General features: G+C 44.2%; 1 protein-coding gene across 1 annotated transcript in view; it reads right to left on the bottom strand.

Moving 5' to 3' along the window:
* Positions 1–22,720, bottom strand: part of LOC134456614 (E3 ubiquitin/ISG15 ligase TRIM25-like) — a 38,732-nt gene extending 16,012 nt beyond the window's left edge. Inside the window, exons 1-7 of the mRNA XM_063208034.1 lie at positions 21,845–22,720; positions 19,871–19,966; positions 11,272–11,505; positions 7,987–8,208; positions 4,689–4,692; positions 1,552–1,593; positions 119–172 (exon numbers count right to left, since the gene is read on the bottom strand). Of these exons, the coding sequence (XP_063064104.1) occupies positions 119–172; positions 1,552–1,593; positions 4,689–4,692; positions 7,987–8,208; positions 11,272–11,505; positions 19,871–19,966; positions 21,845–22,441 (1,249 nt within the window). The 5' untranslated portion in view covers positions 22,442–22,720. The remainder of the gene's footprint in view (positions 1–118; positions 173–1,551; positions 1,594–4,688; positions 4,693–7,986; positions 8,209–11,271; positions 11,506–19,870; positions 19,967–21,844) is intronic.
* Positions 22,721–22,991: the final 271 nt, after the last annotated feature.

Below are 22,991 nucleotides of genomic sequence, written 5' to 3'. Positions count from 1 at the left end.
ATGAATGCATGAATGAATGAATGAATGAATGAATGAATGAATGAATGAATGGATGGATGGATGGATGGATGGATGAATGAATGGTGGGTGGTGGTGGTGGTGATGTGAGACCACTTGCCTGATTGGGAATGGCTGTCTGTATTTCTGATGTGCCACACACTATAGCCGCGAGCTAAAAGGGGAGCAGAATGTAGTATTTGACTTAAGTAACTTGGCTTGTGACTATCTCCAAAATGTGAAGGTCCAAAAAAGAAAGTTCCTTGTTGAAAGTGGTAGTCCGAATAATCCGAGGCACACTGATCTTAGTGAAAAAAATGTAAAATCCTTTATTTTAATGGATAACGCCTACGCGTTTCGACTACAATCAGTCTTCATCAGGTCAAACTTTGTTGCTTCTTGCAAAGATGTTTTTAAAATGGATTCCATGTCATGTGACACAGAGACACAGCCAATCAAAATCAGTGCATTGTGACATACATTTTAACATAAAAATCCCATCACCAGTGCATTTGCAAAGTAGACAATAGACAAGGACAAACAATAACAAAAAAAGTCTTAAAGGGCCCAGATAGGTTCGTAGTTAAGTTCTGTAGTATTTGACTGGTTTGACTTTTTGACCGTGTCTGTAATTTGGTATGTGCATATATTTCATAAATAAGCATAAATAAGCATAACAACAGACGATAAGTCCCACTGGGATGTCTGTGTTGCTGATATACCCCACAGTAGGACCCCAAACTATGAAGCAGTTTGACATTTGTTTATGTTTTTTTTTTTTTAAGTGTTAATGTACCTTTAAAAAACTAAGCCTACTTAGCATCTGCACTTGCTGTTCTGCATATTTCCTGTGCACTTTCTTTCTACTAGTGCTGTCGGCCATGATTATGTCCTCGATTGTAAGTTGCTGTGGTTAACGACGTGTCTGCCAAATGCAATGTAATATCATTGGTATGTCATTTGGGGACTATAACAAATGTTCCATTTGGGGGACTATGGAGAACTCTCCACAGCGTCCTGGCTCGGTTCTCTGGGTACACTGGATGATAACAGAGATAAAAACAATCTGCCAAGTCTATCTGTGCCCCGGTGTTGCTTTGGAAAATGGTGAAGCACATTGAGCTGCATTCCATAAATGCATACTATACAAATGCAGCATGTTGTTATGTATTGGTGCATTCTTTTGAAACTCGGATTGTCGGAAACCCAGACCACCACCTCGGGAAAGTGCAAAAGAACGGGTACTCAACTCAGGGTTTCCGAAACTCAAACTCGGTGTCTACTCCGAGTTCGTTTAACATTAGTATTTTCAGAGATTTGTATTGTCCCCCGCTGTTCCAATGGAACGCATTTACAGCTGTTGTCGGGACAACAACCCGCGGGTCTACCGACAGCCGAGTATCAAAAGAAGGAGCCATAAGATGCTGCAGTCCTTGCATAAAAAGTACTGCACAAATGCATTATTATCGTAACGAATATGATGTAATAAGTACATGCGGTGGTGGAGGTGGTGGTGGAAATGGTGTGAAATGATGTTATGCATTCAAACCTTACCTTTCTGATCACTGCAGGCTGCATTTGCTGAACTGTCATTCACTACAAAGAGAGAGGCGGACAAACAGAAGCATAGAAAGAGCTATAAATAGTTTGTTGACAAAAACGCGACATATTTTGACACGACAAACACATTGTACAAGACGCAGTAGCAAAATGTGCTTGTCAAACGAGCACACGGCGTGCAGACCAATGTTTTCTTAAAGGAGTGCATATGCCTTTCCCTCTCTGAGAAAAAGAGATAGACAGAGAACAATAGTCAGGGCCGGATTATGGGGGGGGTCTGGGCCCCAGGGTCAGGAGTTTGTAAAGGGCCCCCCATGGATCACATGCCCTCTTATAGAGCTTGAAAGTCCCGCCCCTTAGTTCCGCATTTCACGGGACCTAAGCTGACCATCTAACAACATGGTAGCGAGTAAATATCTTCTGTTCTCAGTCTTTCTAGGCTTTCTAAAAAGTTAAGGGGTTTGTACGAAAAATTAAACAAAAATATCAGAAACAACATATGTGGAGCTCGTGGCACAACTCGAATGAGATCGAAATATCATTTTAATACCGCCATTGGATTACATGCTACGATTTTCGGCTAAAAATGCTGTTGAGGTCCCATGAAATCGGGGGAAGTGACGTCACTTTCAAGCTCTATTGCCACCTCTGTCCTCCCCGACCAATTCTAATCACCCTTCTCTCTCGGTTCTCTTCAGATATTCCCTATAACAGTGTGAATCGTCAAAACATCCTAGAGAATAGAGTCTCTTATACATCGCCATTGGCATGTACGTGGAGTCTCCAAAGGGCCCCCTGCCGGGCCCCTGGGCGCCAGCCCCACTGGCCCGGTACATAGTACGGCCCGGACAATAGTTTACACCAGAGATTTAATAATTAAACATTGGCCTTGGCTGATGTACAAAGTTGTGACTAAATAAATGGTCATGTTGACTGTCGTACATGTCCATCTGCATGCCTGTTCCGGAGTGTGTGCTCGGATTCAAGTGTGTGTGTATTCAAGTGTACAGTACCTTGCGTTCCTGTGTGTGTATTCAAGTGTGAATATACAAGTGTGTGTGTGTGTGTGTGTGTGTGTATGTGTGTGTGTGTGTGTGTGTAGTGCCTGCATGCATTCTTATTCAAGTGTGTGTGTGTGTGTGCGTATGGCTGCACGCCTGTCTGTGTGTGTGTGTGTACATGTGTGTGTATGTGTGTGTGCATGCGTGTGCAGGTTTGTGTGTATACAGTATGTGTATGTGTGTGTGTGTCTGCATGTGCGTGTGTGCCTGCACGCATGCGTGTGTGTGCGCATCATCTTGTGTCGTCCTGACTATCTTCCTGTTAACTGGTGCCTTTCTGCCGCGATGGCATTGGTCGATTAGATGACGATCCGTTACACACAAGCAGGCTAAAGTCAGCTACTCAAATGACCCGGGGAGCCTGGGAGCTCGAAAATCTAATCTCATTCTCCGTCCAATGGTCTTGGTAGGTAACTGAAGCCCTCTCCTCTCCTCTCATCTCCTCCACACAACACTAACATTACAACATCTCAGGTCATCCATCCGGGCCAGCAGACCCGTCCAAAATCTGACCATTTATCTCAGGGAAGCAGACAAGGGGGGACAAAGGGGTCCGTTGTCCCAGGCCCAGGGAACTACGGGGCCCATAATGGGGCCCTCATTACATTGAATGCATTGGGTGAGGGGGCCCTTTCAGATGACTTTGTCCCGGGCCAAGCCAAAGCTGTCAGCGGCCCTGACATATCCGTCCTCAACCCAATCTACATAGGTAGGCACACAAACACGTGTTTACTCGCATGCATCGACACACACTGCACTAACACACATGCACGCATCCACGCGCACACACATGCATATAAACAGGCATGCACTGACTGACATACACACGTACAAAGTATACACACATGAAAGTGGCCCGCATACACTAGCACACATACAGAGATGTCTGACACGCACGCACATACACGCACGCACATGCACGAACGCGCGCACACACACACACACACACACACACACACACACACACACACACACACACACACACACACACACACACACACACACACACACACACACACACACACACACACACACGCACTCCTGGAAGTGGCAGAGGTGGCAGGCCGGATGGATATGCAATATGACCTCTGCTCTGGCAAGAGTGCATACGCTGACAGCAATTTCCCCTACGAGGAGAGGCCAGGGGAGAAGAGAGGGAAGCAAGCGCATGGAAGCACATCAAGATACCTGAAAGTGAGTCAGCTCATTCTCTTCCTTAAAGGTGCACTGTGTATGATGTGGCCAGAATAGGTATTGCAACTACCCTGCTCATTGAAACTGTGCTGCTTATTGCCAAATATGATCTTTTCCGGAATATTTGCTAAGTAATAAAACAATATTTACTAGTATAACCAAAGTACAGCAACTTTCACAGCACTGAGTTATATTTTTTGTAGTTTATTTCCAAAATTCATGCTGCCCCATTCACAGATGTTACCTTTTTCTTGAATACCACTTACCACGACCATCAAATTCTAAGTATTCATTATGACTGGGAAGATTGCATTTTTCATACATGAAAAGGGGATCTTCTCCACGGTTGGCCATTTAATTTTGAAGTTCCAGAAATAGACATTTTTAACAGCAAAAATTACTGGTTATGCTAATAAATATTTGTTTATTACTCAGTAAATATTCATGAAAAGATCAACAAAATTGGTGACCGGCAGTTTCAATGAGCAGCATAGTTGCAATACCTACTCTGGCCACAATGTATACACAGTGCGCCTATAAGTTTATCTGTAGCTCTCTCCCTCTCCCTCTCCCTGCCTCACAATCAAACTACAAAAATAAATTAATACAGAAGCACTCATCAGATTTTGTTTTGATTTTTCTTTTTTGTAGCGCTCTCTCTCTATCTGTAGCTCTCTCTGTAGCTCTCTCTCTCTCTCTCTCTCTCTCTCTCTCTCTCTCTCTCTCTCTCTCTCTCTCTCTCTCTCTCTCTCTCTCTCTCTCTCTCTCTTTCTCTCTCACACACTATCTATCTATCTCCTCTTTTTCTCTCACTCTCTTGCTACCTCACTTACTTGCTGACTCTCTGACTCATTCACTTGGTGCGCACATACTCACTTGACTAAATGTAAAAGACACAATTTTTGGGGTCCGCATGATGTACACTGCCCTACAAAGGCAAAAGGCAGTAACTACACTTCAAAAAAAATAAAAATAGTTTTTATTGATTACAACTCCTTTATCTTGTGATGAAGGCATTATGGTCCAAATGTGTCACGTTTTTAGAGACATTGCTATGTCAAATTGACAGTAACTAAAATATCCAACCTAACACCAAGGCTTTGACCACAGTTTTCACAGTTTCAGAGTTTCAATGTTAGCATATATAGCTACAGCCCATTGCCTTTGTAGGGCAGGAAAGCGCACTGTAATATCTTGCACTATATAGGGAGGACGTGAATAGTCTCTCACTCCTGGCTGTAAAATGCCACTCAGTGTAAACAGTCATAGCATATGTATCCATTAGCACCTCGTTCCCAAGCTTACGCATAAACGAACATTATATTTAGCGGACTCTTTAAGCGAAAAGAAAATGTAGGTTATTTAGTTACAGAGTGCTGGTGAGTCTCTGTAGCCTTACTCAAAGGCACCTCACATGGACAAGGCTACTCACAGCTTTGGCTGGGCCCGGGACAAAGACATATGAAGGGGCCCCAAACCCGAAACATACAATGTAATGAGGATCCAATTCTGGTCCAAAAAGGGGTCCCCACTGAAAAAAAGTCTTTGGAACCACTGGGTTAACCATTAAATGTTGTCTTTCAAATCCATCCACGTACAAAAAGCACGACAACCAATCAGGGCAATGGACAGGATGACAAACTAGGATGCCCTTCCTGGTGATTTGTCAGGATGGTCACAATACCTCAACTATTGCGCCTTCTTCCACTAACGCAGTGATTCGCAAACTGTTCAGTTGGGGCATACTGGTGGGCCACCCGAGAAGGTATTCCAAGTCGGTTTTGAAATAATTTTCATGAAATCTAAATAATAGTTGTTGCTGTGGTGCTGCTGACTGTCAGTGTTGCCAGATGTGTCTGATCAAATTAAGCACAAAAGGTGCTCAAAAACCACCAAAAAGGTGCTAAATTCCGCCCAATTTGAACAAATTACATTGCTTTCTATGGGCATAAAACTGCAGAAAAAAAACGCCAAATGGCCGATTTTTCCCATTTTGTACCCGCAGACGGCCATCCCAAGCAGCCCAATTGGGCGGGTAACCGCCCAATCTGGCAACACTGCTGACTGTTTATTTGAGTAGTACTGTTTATTGGGCCAGAGGTGGGCCACGAACATTTGTAAAAAATCGGCCTCAAGTTGGAAAAAAGGTTGGAAACCCACTGCAGGAAGGCTACGCATGCTACTCAACAAGCAGAAAAACAAAACGTTTTCAATGCATGAAGGAGTCGGACTTGCCAGTGATAGCGTGGCAGGTTATTGGCAAAACCCAGTGAGGGAACCAATTAAATGCAATTAGAAAGCCTGATACGGTCACCGATACCCAGCAGTTAGATCGTGTGTTTTATGCTCTGCAGTCTATCCAGCACGCACGGCAGCATGCAATACTGTTGATGGCACTCTCCCTACCTACCCTACGTACCTCACTTTCCTCTCTGCTTGTCAATTAGGCTGTCAGGCAGTGGACACAGTGTGCAAGCATTGCCGTAACTACCATTGAGGACACAGAGGTCATGTCCTCTGTATTGTTTTCAGAAATGTAAAATGTATCTATGATGAAAATCGATCTATGATCAATAATGATAAATTCAGTCTGCATATGCCACCCCCATTTATCCTCAAGGCAGTGATTAATGGAAACAAACTTAAGTTTGACTGAAGAGTTTGAAGCATTCTAAATGCACAATATGTAGTACAGCACACAGTATTTGACCTCAGTATTTGAAAATGTCTTGTTACGCCCCAGTGTGCAAGGCCCAGGGTATGATTTACAACACCATGCAACCGAGCGCACACACTTTCTTCAGAACGATCCGATCGCTACGCACAACCCTGAAGGTATCATATAGGGGGGCCAGATAGCCAATGGGGCTTTCATTAATATTCTCCACCATTGCTTGACTCTACCTTGACCTCAACCATGGAAGTTCGGAAGATCGTCCCTCAGGGCTGTGTGTCTCAATATTTCTCCCTGCTTTAAGCGTCTGCGTACCTTGTGTCAGGTGTTGTACCGCATGCAAAATTGTCATAAGATATGCATGGCAGCGTGTTCATGCTCAAGCCTGCACCAGGCTTATCCTCGCCCTTCGTCAGTGTCTGTCTGTCTGTCTGTCTGTCTGTCTGTCTGTCTGTCTGTCTGTCTGTCTGTCTGTCTGTCTGTCCACCGGCCTGGTGGCCTTCTTACTAATGAAGAGTATTGTCTTTTTCGCCGGCCTCCTTGTACTCTCAAAGGGCAGTCATGGGTATGCAGTTAGGGCGTCAGACTTATAGCCCAAAGGTTGCCGGTTCAACTCCCGACCTGCCAGGTTGGTGGCGGGAGTAATTAACCAGTGCTCTCCCCCATCCTCCTCCATGACTGAGGTACCCTGAGCATGGTACCAAAGAGGATGGAATTTTAATCAATCAAAACACGCCCACTCAATGCAAAAGCGTGTGCTCAAGTTGGGTCTCCTAAGGGGGCGTTGTCCCCTCCTTCTTCTTCTCTTTTTGGGGCGCGATAGGGGGCTTCCCCCTTGCACGGGTGAGGCATAAATGCAATTTCGTTGTGTTCAGCACGTGTGTGCTGTGGAGTGCTGTGTCACAATGGCAGTGGGAGTTGGAGCTTCCCAGTTGGGCTTTCACGCTTTCACTTTCACTCTCTCTGCATGTACAGTGTGTCTGTCAATCAGCAAGTCATTAATCTGTCTGTCTGTCTGTCTGTCTGTCTGTCTGTCTGTCTGTCTGTCTGTCTCTCTGTCCAAATGCCTGGTGGGTTTCAAGCCTCACTGGTGAAGAGCATGGCCTCCATTTCCTCTCTGCAAGTGTACTGTATACTGCACCTACTTATTGCTTTATCAGTCAGTTGTCTATAAGTCTGTCTGTCTTCCTGTCTGTCTGTCGGTGGTCATGTCTGTCTGTCTGTTTGTCTGCATGTCTCTCTGTCTGTCTGCCTGTTTGTCTGTCTGCTTGTATTTCCCTCTGCCTGTGTGTCAGCCAGTGTGTCTGTCTGCCTGTGAATGTGTCAGTATGTCTGTCTACCTGTCTGTCTGCCTGTGTGTCTGTCTGTCTGTTTGTCTTTGTCTGTCTGTTTGTCTTTGTCTGCCTGTGTGTTTGTCTGACTGAATGTGTGCCTGCCTGTTTGTCTGTGTGTCTGTATGTTTGTCTACCTGTGTGTCTGCCTGTGTGTTTGTCTGCGTATATGTCTGTCTATGTGCCTATCTGCCTGTGTGTCTGTCTGTCTCTCTAACTCACCGGCGCGGCTGATCTTGTCCACCTCCTCGGCACACAGCTCCTCCATGCGAGCCCTCAGGTGGCACAGGGCGCGGCGCGTGGCACTGAAGCACTCCGCCGTAGCCATGCCGCCTCCGGCCGCTCTAGGGCGCCTCCCACTGGCAGGGAGGATGCATAGCAGGGGCACCGTCTGGTTGAAGATGAAGGAGTACGGGAAAGGGGAGGGAGACAAACAGAGTGAGTGAGAATTTTTATGTAGATTAATTGCATTGCAAAAAAAAACTTCAAAATGTCTTTTATTTATTTAAAATAATTACTATGCAATACTTATCTATATATATGTACATGTATATACAGTATGTACATATACATTTCATTTTTATCATAATTTAATGTTAATGTGTGTCTAATACTTTGACAACACCACATTAACCCCTTTGCGCAGAGCCAATGTTATAACCTCACTGTCACCAAAATTGTAATGACCATTTCTTAATTTGTTACTTAAGGCTCTCTGTACTGTCATAGCAATGTTGTTATGATGTAGTTGAGTAATTTCAGTAAATAGTGAATAGGCCCGCCGGCGACCCCATCTGCAGTAAGAGGCTACATGGCAATATTCTGATAAAGGTTTTTGTAATTTGAATTTGAAAGAGAGAGAGAGAGAGACAGAGAGAGAGAGAGAGAGAGAGAGAGAGAGAGAGAGAGAGAGAGAGAGAGAGAGAGAGAGAGAGAGAGAGAGAGATGCCTTAGAAAACCAAAAGGGTCACACAGGGTGGGGAAATAGACACTAACATTCTGGTGGAAAAGAATTCGCTGAGGCAATATGAATTTTATTTAGCTGCAAGGTAACTGCAAGCATTGCTTTTTTTCTCTAGTGATGTTTTGCCTTTTTTCCCCCGAAAAAGGGATTCAGACCGTGTGTATGTCGTCTCAGGAGACAAGAGCAGTAGGTCATGACACTTGATAGTGCTGTTTATTTAACTTCGTTGTTGTTTCCAAACCAACAGGGGCAGACGTGGAGTGGTGGCTTAAAACCGAATGCTGCTTAAGTTACTGTCTCTTGATACTGATCTGCTTGCCACCACACAAACAGAATCTGAATTGCAACACGTTTGAGGGGTTGCCCTACGGCTCATACAAGGAAGAGTTAACGACAGGAACTTATTGTAGTTTCGCACAAAACCTTGAATATATTCTTTCATAATATTACCGCTGTATTCGCTTGTATGTATTTAGGTGTTCTCAGAATTCCCAATGCAAATTTAGCAATTTGGATGGATCAAAAAGTATTGCTGTTTGGTATGGAGTATAGGCCTATAGATGGTATGGAGTATATAGAGCATACTTGGTATAATCATTTGGGAACCAGAAACATTTTTTTTAGAATTACTAAATTATAGCATGTCAGTCAGTGTAGTCACATGAGGTAGGAGTGGAATTCCCTGCATAGATGTTATCTATAGTTTCCAAAGTGTTATTGCGTCGTGACACCGATATGTTTCCACACAAACAGATCTGAAATGCAACATGGGGTGCGCTGGGGCTCATACAAGCAGAAACCAGTAACAGGCAGTTAACACATGTCAGGTGGTGTAGTCATGCAAGGTATAGGAGCGGGGTTCCGTGCTAATAGATGTTTATCTGTAGTTCCCTACATACAACATATTTGTAACTGATTACTTATCAGCTAAACTTTTCTTCCCATTTTATTTTGTAAGTCTATTCTAATTTCTGAGTGTGATGTCATATTAAATGTCATCTTGCACATGGCCATTGAACAAGGATGACAAAATAAGAATATGCTGGACTGGGGTGCATTTCGAAACCATAGTTCCTAACTACGTTAGCTACTTCATTGTTTTCAATACAACTTCCCTTTGGCAACTACCCAATTTGCTAACTAGATACCAACAACGTATTCGAGAAATGCACCCCTGATGAGCCACACTATGACATGAAAAGTTTAGCCTGGCATCATCCGGCTCAGATACAGTATAATAGCAGAGGGCTGTGCTGCCAACCCTCTGTCAATATGGTTTAATTTTTTTCTGCATTGCCTTGGCCAATCAAACTACTGCTGTTTGTTAGCCATAGACATTCACATTCAAGGTGATTCCAGAAGAATTACACAACGATTTGGAGACACTGGCCCTCATTCATATAGATTCATATCAATCTGGCGTAGAAACCATCCTAGAAATGAGCCCAGAACTCGTCGTATGACATGGCTCATTCAAGGTGATTCCAGAAGAATTACACAACTATTTGGAGACAATGAGGATCTGGGGGAGGGGGGTTTGTCATTTACTTGTTTTATTGCCCCAGTCCATGTCTATGTGACTGATCAGTGGGATGGATGAACCGAATTATAAAGTGCTTTTATTTAGTGGATTTCTGCCAACATCCGTCCAATCCATCAGCAGCTACGTATTTTTTGTAAACTTCAGGAAATGGTGGCTGTGACACTCCTGACCTACGTATTTACAGCATAGTTGGGATCTCTGTGCTGTTTAACATTATTTTCACACATAATAAAATCAGAAATATTAAGAAAGAGATGGGAGACCACCACCGTGGGTCCAAAACAATATTTATCCCAGGTAGCTCAGTTATCAATAAAAGGAAGGTCCAGAAGCACTCTTTTTTACTACAACAATTTTTTGAGATGGTTTCGAGATTACCTCTGCTGACAAATCACAAATATATTACATACTCTCAGAGAAAACGTCTCATAGCTTCAAATCTGGGACAAACCATGTCCATATCTACCTGTCTCTCTGATCTGTCTGTCTCTCTGAAGGCACTTTCAAGCCGACTGAGAACTGTGCCGGTGCCCTAATTGCGAACCGGCCGGCGTGTTCAAGCCACTGATCTTAGCACTCCCGAACCGGAAAGTTGGTTCGCAATGTCCAGGGGTCGTTCATTCAAAAAAAAATTGAGAACCACTGGGATCTGTCTGTCTGTCTGTCTGTCTGTCTGTCTGTCTGTCTGTCTGTCTGTCTGTCTGTCTGTCTATCTATCCATCCATCCATCTGATCCCCGTGTTTCACATAAATGGCTGAAATGTAGGCCTATAGTTTGTCCATGCGCCAATGTCATACTTTACTCATTGTTTTGCCGTTTTGCATTTACGGCACGTAAATTTCCACGCGCACCGAATGGCCCGCGTGAAATCCCCCCCCCCCAAAAAAAATCCTGGCTGCCCCCATAATTTAAACAAATTCTGTGAGAAACACTGGATCCCATTTACCTGTAGGAAGTGTGCGCTGTCCTCGGTCAGCATCAGTTCGGCCATCTCCTGTTCCCGCCTCCGGAGCTCCTCCAGCTCTGAGCGCAGCTCCTCGGCCTCCCTCTCGGCGCGGCCCACCACCGCCCGCTCCCGCGCCTCCAGCCGAGCGTGCACCTCCTGCCCCGCGCGCTCCACCCGCTGCACCAGCTCCAGGAACAGGGCCTCGCTAGCCTCACGTGCTGACGATGCTGAGGACTGGGGATATATAAATAGAGAGAGACACACACAAGGAAAGCTCAGATGTAGACTATTAGGATGGTTTACACACACACACACACACACGCACGAACACACGCTCGCACACACACACACGCACACACACACACACACACACACACACACACACGCACGAACACACGCTCGCACACACACACACGCACACACACACACACACACCACAGCCCACACACATGCGTTCGAGTTTTAGAAAGAGGACGCTCCACACACTTAAGAAAATTAGAACTCAGTGCTCTTATATTAGATGATTTACCTCTACCTCAAAGTTAACATATCCTGGAATACAGTACTACTTAAAGCGATGGTTCGGAGTAGAATCACCCTAATGCCATTTGAACCGTGACACCCATCCACCTTTACACCCGAAGTGTTTTCTGCCGCAGACTTACATCAACAGAGTTGCCGTGTTATTCGATGTTTATTCCGGTTAGCTTGACTCAAGCGCATATGGATACTGGGCACCGTCTCCAAACTTTCCCCACAAAAATAACATGTCATTACACCAAACTTCTGCAGTAGCACAAATATGGTCTGTACTCACGAAACGAAGCATTTGGAAGTTTGGAAATAGTCCAGGAGTTTAGTATTATCAACACAAGCTGAATAGCTTCTCTGCTGCTAAAGCTGTGCCAACGTTACTTCCGTCATATGAGACAAGCCCGTAAAAGTCTTCAACAAACTTCCAGACGAGAGTGTTAAAAAAGTTTTCACTGAATTGTGATTAAGGCTTATATTTTCAAGGAAATACTTAAAAGATATTTCAAATCTTACCTACTATCAATTAGACAATGATTTTCGTTATCAATACTGATGCTGAATTCACTTTTCATTGTGCATATTATGAGCTTCGTTGAGGACTCTTACATGCTTGTCTTAGATGACGGAAGTAACGTTGGCGCAGCTTTAGCAGCAGAGAAGCTATTCGGCTTGTGTTGATAATAATAAACTCCTGGACTATTTCCAAACTTCCAAATGCTTTGTTTCGTGAGTACAGACCATATTTGTGCTACTGCAGAAGTTTGGTGTCATGACATGTTATTTTTGTGGGGAAAGTTTGGAGACGGTGCCCAGTATCCATATGCGCTTGAGTCAAGCTAACCGGAATAAACATCGAATAACACGGCAACTCTGTTGATGTAAGCCTGCGGCAGAAAACACTTCGGGTGTAAAGGTGGATGGGTGTCACGGTTCAAATGGCATTAGGGTGATTCTACTCCGAACCATCGCTTTAACCTTGTTGTATGAATACTCCCTTGGCGACCGCACAAAGTCCAAGCCCCAAGGAACGCTCTGAGAACTGTGTGCAAACATTGTCTACAAGAACAATAGGTAACACTGATTCCTAACTGTCATTTGCACAGTTACGAGGGTACTTCATTGTCACACAAACATTCATGTTGTGAGTTACTGTTTTACAGACAGTTACTGTTTTAAGTCAACTTACTTACTCAAGAACATAGTATGAGTATTTTTATTTTACCACCCACTGCATAGACAGACATTATGCATTTGTAACATTGTACATATACGTATACTTTGTTATCTTTGTATTAGGGTTGTCGTATCGGATCGGATGGATCAGATCGGCTGCCGATATTGGCAAAAAATGCGGATCGGTATCGAATCGGCATGCACGGAAAAATCCGATCCAGAAGTCCGATCCATTTTCCTGTTTTGTGTTTATTAATATCTGAAAAAACAGGTCAGCTTCTCATTAGAAACCATTGTGTATTACTCAAATTCACCTAATTCAGTTCTCTAGTTGTTACTAAGAGTAAAAACCCTTTTCAACATGACTGTGACAACAAATTAAGTAGGCTAAATAACTTTCAACTAAAATACTCTGATAGGCCGGTATCGGTATCGGCCGGTATCGGAATCGGATCGGATGTGAAATAAAATATCTGTATCGGATCGGAAGTGCAAAAACCTGGATCGGGACATCTCTACTTTGTATATATCATTTTTTATCTTTATGTGATAACAGCATATATGACATGACTGCCTTAACGCAGTGCACCACGCACTAACATTGTATACGTATACTTAATCTGAACCTTAGCGCTGTGTTCCAGGGTGGGAAAGTGTAATGTTACACGACTTAACCCACTTTGTTACACTGCGCATCAGCAGGAAGATACACTGTAACAAGGACCATTAAATAAAGGGTAACCAAAGAATGTAACCATGTCCTTAGTTCCTTTTGCATTGAGTCACAAGAGAGGCAGAGAAGTCAGAATGAAGTTCAAGTTGAGCTTGTACACCACTCTTTAAACACAGACCAAATACCAGCGACCACACCTTCTCCCACCTCCGCCCCATACATTCCACAGGGCTGTGTGATGTGTACATACGCCTGAAGTAATTGTATGACGTCATCACATGCAGCACCCTTCAAACTTTGTGCAGAGTGAGCATTTAGATAAGGGTTTAGGATAGTAGGTATTGTAACAATGCTGCTCATTGAAACTGTGCTACGTGTTGCCAAATTTGATCTTGAATATTTACTAAATATCAAACTAATATTTACTAGTATGACCAAAGTACAGTTAGTTTTGCAACTAAAAAATCTCACCACCCATCAAACTTTATGCAGAGTGAGCATCTGATAAGATTAAAGTCAATGTCGAGACCTTGTGAAAGTAGGGCACAATACATTCATTACTTTGTGTAACACTTCAACACTTTCTAAGAATGTAGATAAGACCTAATAAACACGTTAACTGTATTAGGAACTGTTGTATAATACAGTCAATGACCTTAATATCCATATAACTGTAGAAATACTGCTGAACTGGGTCAATGACCTTAATAACCATATAACTCCTCAAGTAAAGTAACTTTACCTGAAGAAGGCCGGATGACCGAAACGTTGTATTAAAGTTTGTTGGTGGAATGGACAGTGTGCGGGATTTCTTTGCACTTGACTGACAACCCCGCCGGAAATAAACTGCTAAAAATATTCCACAGTGCACCTTTAACCCATTAAGACACAGCGTTATAAAATTACCAGAATGGCAATTACCAAGTTGTAGTGCTAATAGCAAAATAGCACTATGGTAGCTAACGTTTTAATGGCTATTACAGCGTGCCACTGGAGGCATTAAGGGGCTACCAGTAGCTGACAACAATGTGTGCTAGGACACAATGCAGTGAATAACCTTTCATTTTTTTAAAACACACCCCTAGCTTCGGGAACAGATGAGCATTCTTTTCAGTCAGAGAAGAACATAGTGGTTTTAATACCGTCTTTAGAACAAAGCTATAGCTAATGAGCACTTTTTGACACATCCTTAGTGAACAGGTGTTTCAGAGGTTATACGGCTTAATCAAAACAAGTTCTACTGTTGTTCACCTGGCTGTATGGTGCAATGTGTACAGAGTTTAAAAAAACAGTGTCAATTCAGGCATTTAAAAAAAAGTATTTTCTGTTATTGTTTTTCTCAGACAGGACAGTGAAGTAGAGACAGGAAGCGAGTTGGGAGAGAGAGACGGGGAAGGGCCAGCAAAGGACCCGGGCCGGGAATCTAACTTGTGTCGGCCGCGTAGTAGACGAGTGCCATACCATATCAGCCACGGTAGGTCCAACACTAGGGCAATTTAACATCTACTAGATTGTTTTTGGTCCCAGAGTTCTCTGTGAGCACAGATTATTAAGCATTTTGGACATGAGCCTAGTGAACAGGTGAATGTTCTCAATCAGAACTCGACAGCTGTGGTATTCCGCTGACATGCCTTGCGCCCTTCCTGGATTATCCCCACACAACATTAGGCTCCATATCAAGTTGCACATGGAAAATAAGAATCCCATTTTCCCATAATCAGCAGCACTCTGGTTAATCAAAATGTATTGCATATTTAATGGTCCATTGTTGTAATTTGGAGAGAATCAATCAAGAACAATTTATTTGTGAAGCTTCTCATCCAATCAGTTACTCTCCCAATTCAAATAAATTAGTTGTAATCTCTATTTGCTCACAACTAAAGTCTTTGAACAAGAACAGTGTAACTCAATCCTGTGTACAAGTCCACTTTGAAATGACTAAGCATTGTGGACAAGGTCCTGACCCTGATGAACAAATGAGAGTACTCACTCATCATCACTCATAGCTTGCACAGCTGTGTGTGTAGAACAGTAGACACCCCAAAGCCCAGCCTGGATTATCTCAAGACACGGAACTCCATAATCAAGTAAAGGGGGGGAAGACATTGATGATAAACATCTTTACTCTCTAAATTGTGTTGTTGTTCAGTATGAAGAGAACTGTGTACGGAGCCAAAATGGAACTAAGATAGTGAACAATTTAGTTTAAAAATTTGGGACATGGTGACCCAATGAGACTTCTTACTCAAGACGGTCTGAACAACTGTGTAGTGCAGCAGACATCCCACAGCTCTTCCAGTAGTATCTGCACACACGCACGCACGCACGGACGCACACACACACAAACACACACACACACTCCCAGTTAAGTACTAGCAGTGGACAATTTATGGTCCTGCAGTGAAGAGTTGGCAATGCCATAGCAATACTGCTGATGTACAGTAGTTGAGTCTTTTTTTTAGCAATGAGTCAACGGGCCTGCCGGCCAACTCATCTACACTAAAAAGAAGTGGAATTGAACTTTTTGTGCCGTGTTATTACAATGATAGGCCTATATATAAATGCGACTAATGCCTTGTCCACACCAAAATCGACCTACACTGCCTGGTAGCGGAGGTAGCAGAAGAAGTTTCGCCTTCAATTCGCTGTATTCGCTCTGGTCGTGACATTGACATGCTTGATTTAGCTAATCACATAACGGTTTCTGGCTTGACAGCCTGGGACATTCGGAGTTATGAACATTCCAATTGGTTTTCGCCCAACCGTGGCATAGCTCATTACTATAATATCAGTTGACGTTTCATCGTTAAAATTCTCTCTAGTCGCTCAGTTCGCTTTGCTCCTGGCGAATTTGCTCTGTTCGTGCTGGTCGTCGAGGTGAGGCGAGGCGAGCGAGGCGAGCGACGGAAGTAATTGACTTTGTATTGAGTCGCGCGACAAAAGCGATTCTGGAGACTAGAGCGATTTGCGCGACGAGCGCGACAGTTTGAAGTTGAAATCTTTTCAACTTTCTATTACGCGGTTCGGCGACAAGCCGCGACAGCCAATGACTGTATAGAAGTCAGTGACCACAGCCAATGGGAATGCTTGAATGCTTTGCCTTCTGCCTGTACGGACATACTCTAGTCTCCTCAATCGCTCGTATCGCTTGCTGCTGCACTCTGTCGCTTGAATCGCATCGCACCTGGTCTATTCGCGCTGTAACACTAATGTCATATTCAACACTGGCTCCAGTCACTCAGTCAGATTGCACAGCTGTGGTGAGCAGCAGACGTCCCAAAGCCCTTCCTGAATTATCTCATCTCCTAACACATTGTTTCCCAACCTTTTTTGTCCTGCGTACCCCATAAGCCATTTTGTCATATGATGAGTACCCCCTCTCCCTCACACATGCTCTGTTCCTCTATACCAATGTGACTACACTCAATATATTTGCTATTATTACATTTTTCCGCGTACCCCCTGAGGTGTGCTCGCGTACCCCTAGTGGTACACGTACCCCTGGTTGGGAAACACTGTCCTAACACACTGCTGGAGCTCAGAGGGCAGGAAGCCGACAGGGATTTGCTCTGCATTAGACAAAATGCACCAACTGTTGGGAGCCATCAGTGAGTCAAGTGATAATGGATTTTTTTTTGTTTTTCCTGTGGCGTCCAAGTGGCCGCTGTTGACTCGAGTACGGTTTGTGAGCTTCAATTGTTTGTAAAGAATGGGTCTGTTGTGAGCGTAGTAGTGAAGTGATTACATGGACATGACTGTGTATCTATTATGTCTGTAAACCTAGTTCATTTCTTTATTTGCCTCTTTCACTATTTCCCTCTTGGAAGTGAAATCTATGTTCCCTTAAAACTCTCTCTGGCTGTCTTTCTCTCCTGTTCTTTAGATGGGTAAAATACACCCGCAATTGAATGCCTTTGGCTTTTCAATTTGTCAAAGTGTAGACCATTACCATTATGGGCTTGAGCAGAAAATGTGCTACTCTGACTACTGACAGAGAAGGACGCTCACTACCACATTACGCATTCCCTACGTACCTTTATGCCTCGTTCAGACCAAGAGCGAACTACGCGGCCTGGTAGCGTAGGTAGCAAAAGAAGTTTCGCCTGGGATTTGCTGCATTCACTCTGGACGCGGCATTGACATATTTGATTTAACTAATCACATAACGGCTCTGGCTTGACAGCCTGGGACATTCGTTGATATTGACATTCCAATTGGTTTTCGCCCCTGGCGAATTCGCTCTGGTAGCGCTGGTCGCGCACCCTCCATAGAGAAATGATGACTTCAGTCGCTCCGTTCGCGTTGGTCGCTCCTGGTCTGAACAAGGCATTACAGTGTTGTTTTACCATCTTGCTGAGACTGATAGAACATATAGTTTCTATAATGATCAGTACACAGACGGCATAAATGTTTTTTTTTTTTTTAAAGGGACACTGTGTGAGATTTTTAGTTGTTTATTTCCAGAATTCATGCTGCCCATTCACTAATGTTACCAGTTTCATGAATATTTACCACCACCATCAAATTCTAAGTATTCATTATGACTGGAAAAATTGCACTTTTCTTACATGAAAAGGGGGATCTTCCCCATAGTCCGCCATTTAGAATGTCCACAAATAGCCATTTTTAGCAGCAAAAATGAGTCTGCTTAGACCATACTAGAAAATATTTGTTTATTACTCAGTAAACTTTAATGTAAAGATCAAATTTGACAATAGGCAACACAGTTTCAATGAGCAGCATAGTTGCAGTACCTTTTTTGACCATTTCCTGCACAGTGTCCCTTTAAACTCTGACATGTTGTCTTCATTGGAAGAATAGATTAACCCATTGACGCCTAAAGCACCTACAAAAAAGGGTGCTGAATGCCTGAGCCCTTGTAAAGAAAAGTTGCCCTCCTCAGCCTATAAACCTAAATATCTTAGCCTCTGAAGCACAAACAACATTCAATAAGTTGCATTTAAATGTTAAGACCTTCATCTTGCATTAGAATTTGTTCATTCAGCTCTAACATACCAAGATTTTTAATAAAATTGTCTCAAATCTCATGACCCTGAATGTTGCGGCATGCAGCTCCAGGTGCCAGGGCCAATGTTGTGCAACGCAACATCCAGCATCAATGGGTTAATTGCGCCAGTTATCACTACATTCCATCTTTCATGGAACATTTCTCACATCATCCACATCAAGGATTAGGAGGATTACAAGGAGTTTTATTTGCCACATGCACAGAAATACTAAGTATAACATGCAGCGAAATTGCAGCACTAACATCAATAACCCCAACATCATAATTCCAATATCAATCAATACTAAAATGGAAAACAGGGCCAATTGATTGGCCTCCTTACTAACCTCGGATGGGATTAAATTTATTCTAAGCCCAACCCAAAAGGTCAGTTTGACAATCAGTGGCTATGACCGCAAACCCACTAATCCAGACGTGACCTTCTCCTATAGTTCTTCCAGATCGAATGACATCTGAGAGGAGACTTTTGGTCACACGTCAGCCACAGTCATCTCTCGGCACAGTAAGCCGCGCCACCGATCAGCGTACCTCCAACGACCGAAAAAGGTGCCCGGACTCGAAGACAGCAAACGGAGTAACAACAGCAACAGAATCCACTCTCTATCTATCTCTACACCTCCGCCGTTATCTTTCTACCTCTCTCCATCCCATCATGCCACCTCTGGCTTGGGCTGTGTTTCCCTCTCATTGGACCACTGGAGATGGGTTAACAACGCAAACCATAGAAACAATGCGAACCATGCATATGATATGAGACGTAATCATACGGTTAGTGTCACTATGGTGTCCATTGTCCTTGCGCTGATGCTGCCCAGTCCACTCTCTCTCTCTCTGTCTGTACCAGTGTTTCTCAAACTTTTTCATGCTGAGGACCACTTTGTCCCCCCTAAAAATGTTCAGGGACCACCTGTGAACTGAATTGACAGTTGAAGGGTGCTTATTTGTCACTGCTAATTTCGATGCAATGTATTCACTTTACAAGCCTGCCTTTTTGTGGTGAAAATAATACTTCAGCTATGTTTAGTTTTGTAATTGTGTTACATATGTAGCCTACTTCTAGCTAGTCTTGGAAAAGTAGAAATCCCCTCGCGGACCACCTGAGCACTGTCGCGGACCACCAGTGGTCCCCGGACCACACTTTGAGAATCACTGGTCTGTACCCATTTAGCTAGCCAGCAGCACTCTCTCACCTTGAGGGTCTCCAGGGTCTGTTGGCACTCCTCCAGCTCCCTCTCTCCATTGCGCATCCGCTGCTGTACCGTCCTCTGGGCATCCTGCAGCTGAGCCTGGAGGGAGAGAGAGAGAGAGAGAGAGAGAGAGAGAGAGAGAGAGAGAGAGAGAGAGAGAGAGAGAGAAAGAGAAAGAGAAAGAGAGAGAGAATGAGTGAGCAATAGTAATGGTGGAGAGAGAGAGAGAGAGAGAGAGAGAGAGAGAGAGAGAGAGAGAGAGAGAGAGAGAGAGAGAGAGAGAGAGAGAGAGAGAGAGAGAGAGAGAGAGAGAGAGAGAGAGCGAGAGAGAGACATGAAGCAATTGCAGTTCATGAAGCAGTTGCAGTCATTATCCACAAAATATGCAATGTGATGAGATAGACCTGCAGTGCAGTGGCAGAGCTGCAGCTGCACCTGCACGCACACATGTGTACTATGTGGTAGTTTATGGTATGGAAGTTTTCAATGACTATTACAGCCATGGCTGGATCATCCGTAAGGGCCAGTGGCAAAGTGCCCAGGAGCTGGAATCTGAGGAAGACCTAGAGGTCGAAACGTCATTGCCATTGAATGAATGAATAAAAAGAAGAAAAAACAATTTAAAGAAGAAAAAAATCCAAAGGAGTGTGCGAACCTTTTTTTCAGAAAATACGGAATCTTTTTGTTCAGCACCAGGGATTGTGCACAAGTAACTCTCTACAAAGTGCCCAGGCGCACCAACCAATTACAGGCAGTTAGGGGGGCACCACATTACACAAACTTTACTAATATTGTTCACACAGGGGGCCTCCGCGAGGTTCAGTGCCCGAGGGCACCACAGTGTCTTTACGGTCCTGATTACAGTGTTCCACTGGTGGAACGGTGTGCATTATGGGGCTAAGTTTTAAAAGAATTTAGTGTAAGCCATTGTGTTACGTTGATGATTCTATCCAAGTAGCTTCCTTTCTTTGTAGATGTTGACTGTGCAGTCATCAGGACAGGTGCAGTCAGGACTTATGAGTCAGGACTCGCTAGTTCGACCCAATGCGTTTCACATTTCATCTGAACTAGACGGTTTGATTTTGGGAAGCAGGTGTTCTAAGATGACTTGCTTCAATGAGCATGTGTTATAAGCCTGTTGTAACCTAAATGGTAATGATCAAGTTGTAATCGGTCACTTAAGACTCTCTGTAATGTCATAGCAGTGTTGTTGGTCTAGTTGATTTATCTTTGTCAGCAAACAGTGCATTATCGGTCTGCCAGTGGAACTATCCAGTTTGTGTGTCTGAGTGTGTGTGTGTGTGTGTGTGTGTGTGTGGGGAGAGAGAGAGAGGATGGTGATTTAAAAGATTTGTTTTAATTGGTCTGCGACAGCACTTAAGGGAGAGTAGGCTATCTCCATCAGGGTGTAATCAATAAGATGCACTTTACTTGGGAGCACAGATGTGTGTGCTTTCAATTCAAATGTTCTATAAAATAAAATACATTTAAAAATCTGTCTGGCACTACATAGGGGGTGTAGGCGTAGCCATGACATGACACTACAAGTAACAATGGCTACAGTAAATGCCATACCATTGTCAGTAACGTTTCAGAACATGTGTAGCTGCTGAGCAATGGTATTTTATCTATTTCACTGTAACAACACTGTACCCCTCCAAGCTTGCCGGCAGATAATTGCTTGATGCGCTTGACGCTGGATGTAAACCGCATGTCCTTCAGAGGCACCGCTTTCAAAATAGAGGTCAGGCTACACACAGACAAGCCCCCTTGCAAGCATCCTGACTCACTCGCTTCACTCCCATCCAAGAAGCGCAGAGTCGACGAAATGCTCCATCCAGCCACATGACACATTACGACTGACGTAACGCACAAGGAATCCCCCATACGAGGGTAATAACAACACCACCTCAACGAGTAAAGAGAACAAATAAACACGTACATGATTAATATGAACGTGAATTACGGGGTACCAACCTGCCTCCTGGCTCTCTGCGTGTCTATGTGATGCAACTCCTCCTGGTCCGTTTCGCAAAGCAAACAGTCCCCGCTCCATTCGGTCGCGTCGGTATCGCAGCCGCCGCCCTCCAGACCGAGCCTGTGCTGGGCGCATAGCCTGTCGGCGAGGTTGTCTATCGCGGCGACCAACTTGTGCCGCCGGAGCGTCCCCACTTCTCGGTGCGGGGCGACGTGGAGCTCGCAGTACGAGGCCAGACATGCCAAACAGGACTTGACAGCTTTTAGCTTGCCGTCGATAGGGCAGAAGTCACAGGGCACGTCGCCCACTCCGCCTCGGTAGAACTCGGGCGCGGCAGAGTGCAGCGCGTCGTTCACCTTCAGTTTTTCCACCACTTCTGCGAGGACGGTGTTCCTGCGCAAAACCGGTCGCGGACTGAACGCTTCTCGGCACTGGGGACAGCTGTACGGTCCCGAGTCCGCTTGGTCCCAGTAGCTGTTCATGCAGATCATACAATACGTGTGACCGCACGGTATGGACACCGGGTCGTTCAGTATGTCCAAGCAAATTGGACATCTGAACTGACTTTCCGTCACCGAAATATTGGCCTGAGCCATATTCTCCCTCACTTAAGCAGACGAGGTTGCAACAAGTGCTATATCCGGTTCGCCAAACGCTGTCCTCCGCGTCAACTTACCCCAGGGTTCTATGTTAAGTAACTGAACGCAGATGACACTCCTCGGGCATCCCTGCGGAGTTGGTTACGCTGGTGTAAGTATTCTTCTTGAATCAGATTTGGACCCGGGAGGTTTTACAAATACAAACCATGACGTCAGAGATGCCGAACCTTTACCGTACTGTGTGGATTGTTTGCGCACTAGGACACAACTGGTTTTGTTCATCAGCAGACTTCCCCTTAAAAGGAACTCCTTCAACACAGTCAGCAGGCAACATAGCGGCACATTGTTTTGTTTACGTTTAAAATTTGGCAGATAGTTTCGTCCAATCACGAGTCAAGACTGTAAAGACAACATTTTTAAGCTCAAATTACTTTATTCAGTAACAGAAAAAAGAATATGCCTCACTGGAATTGTTCTAGGCTACAACGAGCAAATGCTGCAACTACTTGTGATGAAACTGGATACATGGTTTACTGTCACCAACACT

Source organism: Engraulis encrasicolus, chromosome 1, assembly GCF_034702125.1.
Source record: "Engraulis encrasicolus isolate BLACKSEA-1 chromosome 1, IST_EnEncr_1.0, whole genome shotgun sequence".
Classification (NCBI taxonomy): domain Eukaryota; kingdom Metazoa; phylum Chordata; class Actinopteri; order Clupeiformes; family Engraulidae; genus Engraulis; species Engraulis encrasicolus.
Note: the sequence above shows the minus strand (reverse complement) of the source record. Positions and strands in the feature narration are given on the sequence as shown.